The sequence below is a fragment of the Otolemur garnettii genome, unplaced genomic scaffold (assembly GCF_000181295.1).
Source record: "Otolemur garnettii isolate 467f Iridium unplaced genomic scaffold, OtoGar3 scaffold00080, whole genome shotgun sequence".
Taxonomy (NCBI): domain Eukaryota; kingdom Metazoa; phylum Chordata; class Mammalia; order Primates; family Galagidae; genus Otolemur; species Otolemur garnettii.
The window spans coordinates 4,001,696-4,010,425 of NW_003852475.1; the positions used below are offsets into that span (position 1 = coordinate 4,001,696).

Below are 8,730 nucleotides of genomic sequence, written 5' to 3' on the forward strand. Positions count from 1 at the left end.
TTCCTCATAGGAACCTCATCCTAGGATCCATAATAGCATACCTCTATCTACTCACCCCATATTAAGCAAAAAAGAAAGATAACTTCAGAACATTTTATTTTTATGAATAAAAGCAGATAGTTGGCAACAGAAAAAGTATATTTTTCTCAACAAGATAACCACATCCATAAAAGTAACGGGACTTTTCCTATACATAAAAACAAACGTCTTTATGTTACAGAAATCACTTATTACTGGCCCCCAATTTTATCAGGACAAGAAGCACATTAAAGAAAGTGCTGAGGCATGGATTGGAATAAAAGTGTGTGACAGACATGTGACACAAAGGATCATCAACTTAGTTCTTTGTTTCTCAACTCCTGAAGTATCCATATCCAGAAACATATTTTTCTGTAGCAGAGCTCCATCCAGGCTCTAAGTCAGAAGGTGGTATGCCACAGTTCCTCAGTTCTGGTCATTTGCTTTATTAATTCAATCTTCAAGCAAGTAGTTAGGGTTAACTACCAAGTAAGGATCTTCTTCATAGCTCTCACTTCCCTCTGTCGAGCCTTTCAATCCAGCTTGTGTGAGCTCAATTAGAACATGATCCTGTGAAACACAAATATTTGTCCTTAGGGCTCCAGCACTATCATAAACATGTCCAAATGCCTAAGACTGGACCCTACTTCTGAATGTTTGCTACTGACATTTTCTTTCATTTTCCCACCAAAGGCTTATACCTTAAAAACCACTATCAGTATTCTGCTAAAACGCCCTCCCATTAGGATGCTGACTTAAACCCCTTTTGGAAAATTAACAAATATGTAAGCAAGCTAAATAGGAATTGTGATTTTTCTAAAGTTTCTTGGCACATTATATCAATGCTTGTAAATATAACTTGAAAAAAGACAGGAAGCACTACGAAACACAAAGTAAGAAAGAGTTGTTTGAAAAGGTGCCATTAAGCCTGGGTGTGGTAGCTAGCTCATGTCTGTAATCCTAACACTCTGGGAAGCTGAGATGGGAGCATCCCTTGAGTTCAGGAGTTTGAGACCAGCCTGAGCAAGAGTGAGGCCCCATCTCTACAAAAACAAAACAAAACAAAACAAAAACCAACAAAACAGAAAAACTAGCTGGGCATTGTGGCAGGTGCCTATAGTTAGCCACTGCACAGCTGTGGCAAGAGGATCACTTGAGCCTGAGAGTTTGAGGTTGCTGTGAGCTATGATGTGGCAGCATTCTACTGAGGGTAATAAAGCAAGACTTGTCATTAAAAAAAAAAAAAAGTGACATTTGAGCAGACACCAGAAAAGGATAGACAAAGGCTAGACTATTTAGGCTTTTGCAGGCTACAACAAGAAGACTGGATTTTATTCTAAAGTGAAATAACTTGATTTATGTTTTTAAAAGACCTATCTGGTTCTGGTTGCTGAGCAGAGAGAGAGCCAACATGAAGGAAATAGGAGGCTCCCAAGAATCCAAGCATGGTGGCTTGGGTGGGTTGATGAAGTGGTGAAAAAGGAACAGAAAATACACATATAGTGAAGGTAGGGTTCAGAGGATTTGCTGTTAAAGGAGCTGTGAGAGAGTGGAATCAAGGCATTAAAAATCGACTCCGAGGCTTTGGGTTATGCATCAGTGTACAACTTGTAGCCTGTGTGCTAAGTGTTTGGCTTATCTGTGGTGTCAGATACCATGAAAAATATGTATAGACCTTTTCAAATTTTTTTGCTCAATAGCTTTTGTTAGTTTTTGTACAAAGTGTGGCCAAAGGCAACTCTTATTCTTCCAATTTGTGGTAGAGAAGAAAAAGGTCACTCCTGATAGCAACTGAGTAAATGGGACCACACTATAAAAGTAATGGAGGAAAGAACTCTGTTTTTGAACATATTACCTGAACTAACATTGCCTATTAGTTCATCAGTAGGCAACCAGCTACATCTGGTGCTTACTTTTTTTTTTTTTTTTAATATCTGATATTTAGAGTATAGGTGAGAGCTGGCCATGTAATGGTTTGGCTTGGTGCCTGTGGCTCAAGTGGCTAAGGCGCCAGCCACATACACCTAAGGTGGTGAGTTCGATTCCAGTCCGGCCCGCCAAACAACAATGACGGCTGCAATCAAAAAATAGCTGGGTGTTGTGGTGGGCGCCTGTGGTCCCAGCTACTTGGGAGGCTGAGGCAGGAGACTCGCTTGAGCCCAGGAGTTGGAGGTTGCTGTGAGCTGTGATGCCACAGCACTCTACCCAGGGAGACAGCTTGAGGCGCTGTCTCAAAAAAAAAAACAAAAAACAAAATTGGCAGATGGGTAAATTCATAGACAAATAAGATTATTCAAGTAAAGAATGTAAATAATTAGGCAGTGTCTGTGGCTCCGTGAATAGGGTGCTGGCCCTATATACCTAGGGGGGCGGGTTCGAACCCAGCCCCAGCCAAACCGCTACAAAAAAATAGCCGGGAATTGTGATGAGCGCCTGTAGTTCTAGCTTGGGAGGCTGAGGCAAGAGAATCACCTAAGTCCGAGAGCTGGAGGTTGCTGTGAGCTGTGACGCCACAGCACTCTACTGAGGGTGACAAAATGAGACTCTGTCTCTAAAAAAAACAAAACAAAACAAAACCAGAAAGATTCAATGAAAGGAACCAAGAGCAAAATAACCAGTGAAACAGAAGACTTGGGAGAATATGGTAGAGATAGGAAACTGTCAGGCCCTGCTCATTAAGAAGTCGAAAGACATGCACTAAGATCTTGACAAAAACAGGATGAGGTTTGACAAGTTAGAGCCAAGACAGCAATAAAAACCTCTGCTAGCCCTTGTTGCTCATAATATCGGTTTACAGGTATTAGCATACTAAAAGAAATTTTTGCCAATGCCATGAGGGCTTATGATCACCATGACAACCTCTAGAAGTTACTTCATGTGGTATGAAGAGGAGGAGTTTGGGGAATTCTCCACTCCTTTCCCAGAAAATTCTTGAATCCATTCCTTATTTAGCATATAATCAACAGTTAGCCATAAATAGAGTTCTCCAGCAATGTATGGGGGCTGCTCTATCTATTGAGTAGCTTGCTTGCTCCATAATAAATTTTGTTTTCATCTCTACCTTAGGGCTAGCACTTGGAATTCTTTCCTGCACGAAGCCAAGAACCTTCATGGCTTTTAGGCGCCAAAAGAACCCTCATGGCTTTTAGGCTGGACCCTGGTTTTAGGTTCCACTTTCCTATATCATGCATGGTGACTCAGAAGGCAGGTGAATAAAATATTTCTAGGAGTGATCAACTGTGACAAATGATGCTGACGCGGGAGCCTGTCTGGGAAAGACCAGTTCATACAAGTGGAGAGAAGGTAGTACTGGCCCAGTAAGAGTGAGACAAGGGAAAAGTAATTGCATTGGGCAGTGCCATTGTAAGGCTAAGACAAAAGTTAGGAACTGTCCATTTGAGATATGTAGACCTCAAATAAGGATGGGCACATGTTTGTACACTTTTCTCTCAATACTTTTTTCCCTATTTGAGATAGAGTCTCTGTTGTCCTGGGTACAATGCCATGGTGTCATAGCTTACAACAAGCTCAAACTCCTCTAGGCTCAAGAGATCCTCTAGCCTTAGCCTCCTGAGTAAGCTGGGACTACAGTCCTTGTTTAAGCAGTCTTAAACAAGTCTTGCTGTTACTTCTTTGTTTTATAACTCAATTCTTACTACACTCCCATGATTCAATACACACAAACATCAAAATAAACCTACAAATATAAGGCATGAACTCCCTTCCTTATTAATACTAGAGCAAGTGAAGTTATACATACATAGTGTGTCAGTCGATGAATGACTTTCTCTATGATTCTCTTCTTATTTATAAGTTCCTCTTCAGAGTCTATTTCTGATTCAATTTCCTTCAAGTACCAGTTAACAAGCTCACTCCTCTTTAATGCCGATTCATCATCTTCTGCAACAAAAAACATTTTAAAAGGGTTAAATTATTCTAGCAAAATGTATTGTCAGTCGTTTGGATTTGCATATACAAGATAACGTACAGATTAGATAACCATCAACCTGTCACAAAGTACATCTTTAGCATAAGCCTGAAATAACCTGTTCTATTACTTGCACTTAAGTACACCTTACTTTATCCCTAAGAGAAAAACCTAATAAAATAGAGATTATAAGAAACAAGTTTCTTAAAGCTATTAAGATTTCAAAGTACGAAGGTCTTTTCTTCATCTTCTTCCGCTTTTCCATCTAAGAGAATGTTTGCCAACAGCAACTGAAAGCATAAATTAGAAGAAATAAAAGAAAAGCAAGCAAAACTTTTTTTTTTTTTTTGAGACAGAGTCCTGTTCTATTGTCCTGGGTAGAGTACCGTGGCGTCATAGCTCACAGCAACCTCAAACTCTTGGGCTTGAGCAATCCTCTTGTCTCAGTCTCCCAAGTAGCTGGGACTACAAGTGCTCACCACAAGGCCTTGCTAGTTTTTCTAATTTTAGTAGAGATGTAGTCTCAGTCTTGCAATCCACCTGCCTTAGTCTCCCAGAGTGCTGGGATTAAAGGCGAGAGCCATTGAGCCTGGCTAAGCAAAAGTTTTTTTTTTGAGATAGAGCCTCAAGCTGTCCCCCTGGGTAGAGTGCCGTGGCCTCACAGCTCACAGCAACCTCCAACTCCCGGGCTCAAGAGAGTCTCCTACCTCCACCTCCCAAGTAGCTGGGACCACAGGCGCCCACCACAATACCTATTTTTTGGTTGCAGCCATCATTGTTATTTGGCGGGCCCTGGCTGGATTCGAACCCGCCACCTTAGGTGTATGTGGCTGGAGCCTTAGCCACCTGAGTCACAGGCACCAAGCCAAGCAAAAGTTCTTAAATACAGCTTTTCCTCTTTGGAAAGAGGAAGTCTATACAGAAATGGAATCTACTAGATGTGAAATTCATGGGCATTCACTCAAAAAAAAAAAAAAAAGTCCAAGGCAGTGTTCACTTTGACAGGATATACACTAAAATTGGAATGATATAGAGAAAATTAGCATGGCCCTTAAGCAAGGAAGACATGCAAATTTGCGAAGTGTTCCATATTTTTTACGAAAGATCAGTTTGGCTTCATTAACTATGAAATAGGAGACAGCAAGTAGCTCTTCCTCCATGTGAAAGAAGTTCCGCATGTATCGAGCTATAAGCAAGACATGAGGTGGAGTTCTCAGTGATTTTTTATTTTATTTTTTGAGACACAGTCTCAAGCTCCCCCTGGGTTAGAGTACCGTAGCATCACAGCTCACAGCAACCTCAAACTTCTAGGCTTAAGAAATTTTCTTGCCTCAGGCTCTCAAGTAGCTGGGATAACAGGCACCTGCCACAATGCTCAGCTATTTTTTGGTTGCAGTTGTCATTGTTGTTTGGCAGGCCTGCCAGCTCCCGTGTATGTGGCTGGTATCCTAGCCGCTGAGCTACAGGCAAGTGCAGTGCCTGTAATGTTTGGGGAGTCTGTAAAGGCTCCAAGCTGTTGCATCTCCTAGACCTGATAGGTTGGTCAATCGGTTGAAGAATATTATCTCGGATGATGCCAGTGGTCCTCATCCAATGGTTCTTTGTCAGCCCAGGGGCCAGAGTTCAATGAGATTTGGTGGGAAATATTCAAGCTAGCAGGTATGCTGATACTCCATGTATTTACTTTGCTAAAGTGAGCTTGCCTAGCAACTGATCACCTCTTCTGATAGAAAAATGGCAATCTAAAGTGGCCTATGTGAATACAGCTTAAGCAAACAACTGAGCACGTAAGTAGTGCTAGGTATACACTCACCTTCTTCCATCTTTCTGAGGTGAAGTACAATAAGGTTAGAGATTCGGCAATACTCAGAGAAGCCAAGCCTTAGGGAGGCTCTGGGAGCAGAATCTTGATTTATATCTTCACTGTAGCCATTGATTCCATTTACAGGTGCAGGACTGTCATCATGACCTAAGTAAAAAATTTATCAGAATTTTGTTTTTGTGCTTCTAAATTCCCTTGTCAAATATTTACAAATATACTATTTATATTTAATATTAATTTCAAAACAAGCACACAGTTATATACTGCATATAAAATTTTATAAATACATCAGAAGCAAATTTATAAACTCTAGCAGTGAAGACAAAATATAACTTGGGAGGAATATGAGGGCTAGAAGATCTAAACTTCATGATCTAAAAATCCACTTGCAGCATCATAAACAAATTAAAAAATTCTAGTATTTGTTCTAATGTGCTTGGAAAAATGTCTTAAATTTAAAAGCAAAATAATAATACAAATAAGGAGGCAGTGCCTGTGGCTCAGTGGGTAGGGTGCCAGCCCCATATACCAAGGGTGGTGAGTTTGGACCCAGCCCTGGCCAAACTGCAACAAAAATAAATAGCTGGGCATTGTGGTAGGTGCCTGTAATCCCAGCCACTCGGGAGGCTGAGGCAGGAGAATGGCCTAAGCCCAGGAGTTGGAGGTTGCTGTGAGCTATGACATTACAGCACTCTACTGAGGGCAATAAAGTGAGACGCTATCTCTAAAAAATAATAAATAAATAAATAAATATAAAATAATACAAATAAGGGTGGAGAAGCCAGAGGATTTAAGTCCATTATCACCACTTTGGTGCATCTACCATGCGTGGCTAAGCATATATATTTAAAAATCAATAATTTAATCATATCTTAACTTGTCAACAGTTAATATAGCTCAATATCTATTTTTTCTTTTTTGCTACACAGAACTTCATAATCATCAAGTGTGCTTTTGCCATATGACATGTCAGAAAACTTTCTGGTTCCCAGCTCGAGACATAACAGTTACATGAATAAATCTCACCAATGATGCCACCTGGACCCTCATCTACCTCCATCTGGATCTCTTCCTCTTGATCTAGATTGACATCAGGTGTTTCCACACGGATGATTGATTTATTCAGTAACCGGAAAGCTTCCTTCACATGTTTAGGTTGAACCTAAACCAATGAAGATGAGGTTATTCAGTTTAAGTTGGTCTTCTTGATATACTCAACAGATTTTTTCTCTAAATGAAATAAGTGGTATTCTGATTTTCTCACAAACGCACTCTCTTACTCTGATGCTGTGAGACAGCACTATAAATTTACCACAATGGCTACAATGACTGATAATAGCAAGTGGTGTCAAGAATGTAGAACAACTTTCATTTTTACAGGTATAAACAGAAATTGATATAATGGTTTGATAGTTTTTACTCAATACTTGTGTAACTAATGGCCCAACAGTTCTACCCCTAGGGAAGTACTCATAGAAATGTAAAATATATCATGTAGTCCCAAAGACACATATATCCCATAAGAACTCAAACTAGAAACTATCCAAACACCCACTAACGAAAGAATGTGTGAATAAACTGGGGTACATGCATCAATATTATACTGCAATGAAACCAGACAAAAAAATGAAATGGAAAAAAGTTTCTACCTTTACTACCAAGAAAAATAGCAAAATATCGAAGAATAAACTCAACAAAAATCATGCAAATACTACACGAAGAAAAGTTTAAAACATAACTGAGTGAGGCTCAGCGCCTGTAGCTCAAGTGGCTAGAGCACCAGCCAACTACACCAGAGCTGCTGGGTCAGAGCCGAGCCCAGGCCTGCCAAACAACGACAGCTAACAACTGAAAAATAGCCGGGCATTGTGGCAGGTGCCTGTAGTCCCAGTTACTTGGGAGGCTCAGGCAAGAGAATAGCCAAAGCCCAGGAGTTGGAGGTTGCTGTGAGCTGTGACGCCACAGCATTCTACCAAGGGCAACATAGTGAGACTCTGTCTCAAAACAAACAAACAAACAAAAAAAATTACAGAGTGGAAAAAAAAAGAATCAAGTGGGAAGATTATTTATTTGCGGTAGTTATCAGAGCTGTGGACAAATGTTTGCTTTTCTCAGTCTGGCATATGGTAGGAAGGTACTTCTTACTTCTCTACTCACTTGGACTTAGAGATGGCCATTATTTCTGTGGCTAGAGACATGTGAGCGGCAGTGTAATCTGGGAGTAAAAGGTAAAAAAAGCTGGGCATGGTGGCTCACACCTGTAATCTTAGCGCTAGGGGAGGTCAAGGTGGGTGGACTGTCTGAGCTCACAGTCTGAGCCACAATGAGACCTTGATTCAAATAGCCACACACTGTGGCAGGCACTTGTAGTCCTATTTACTTGGGAGGTTGAGACAAGAGAACTGCTTAAGCCCAGGAGTCTGAGGTTGCTGTGAGCTATGATGCCATAGCACTCTACCAAGGGAGACAAAAAAAAATCTCTGTCAATAAAATAAAATACAATAAGTGATTTCTTAAAAAAAAAAAAGGTAAAGAAAAAAGGTGGTGAGCTACTTTTTCTCTCCCCTCACCTTCTGTCATCATGGAACCATATGTCAAGATCATACCTTTATATTAGCCTGGATCTGAATGACATGAAAGGAGTGTCACTTGCTGACCTAATGGATGTGTAGTATGGAAAAAATAAGATCTGTTTTAAGCAGTTGAGATTTTTTTTTTCTGGAGACAGAGTCTCACTATGTTGCCCTCGGGAGAGCGCTGTGGCGTTACAGCTCATAGCAACCCCAAACTCTTGGGCTTAAGCCATTCTCCTGCTTCAGCCTCCCAAATAGCTGGGACCACAGGAGCCCACCACAATGCCTGGCCATTTTGTTGGTTACAGTTGTCGTTGTCTAAGAGGCCTGGGCCGGGCTCGAACCCTCCACCTTTAGTGTATGTGGCTGGTGCCCTACTCATGGAGTTA

The 8,730-nt window shown here is 40.8% G+C and overlaps 1 protein-coding gene and 1 non-coding gene across 2 annotated transcripts in view; one reads left to right on the top strand and one right to left on the bottom strand.

Annotated features, from left to right (window-relative positions):
* Positions 1 to 187: 187 nt before the first annotated feature.
* Positions 188 to 8,730, bottom strand: part of MCM6 (minichromosome maintenance complex component 6) — a 50,455-nt gene continuing 41,912 nt past the window's right edge. Inside the window, exons 14-17 of the mRNA XM_023515854.1 lie at positions 6,795 to 6,930; positions 5,760 to 5,915; positions 3,779 to 3,918; positions 188 to 588 (exon numbers count right to left, since the gene is read on the bottom strand). Of these exons, the coding sequence (XP_023371622.1) occupies positions 472 to 588; positions 3,779 to 3,918; positions 5,760 to 5,915; positions 6,795 to 6,930 (549 nt within the window). The 3' untranslated portion in view covers positions 188 to 471. The remainder of the gene's footprint in view (positions 589 to 3,778; positions 3,919 to 5,759; positions 5,916 to 6,794; positions 6,931 to 8,730) is intronic.
* On the top strand, positions 4,938 to 5,042 carry LOC111726791. The gene has a single exon (XR_002774488.1). It is a non-coding gene; the product is annotated as a U6 spliceosomal RNA (small nuclear RNA).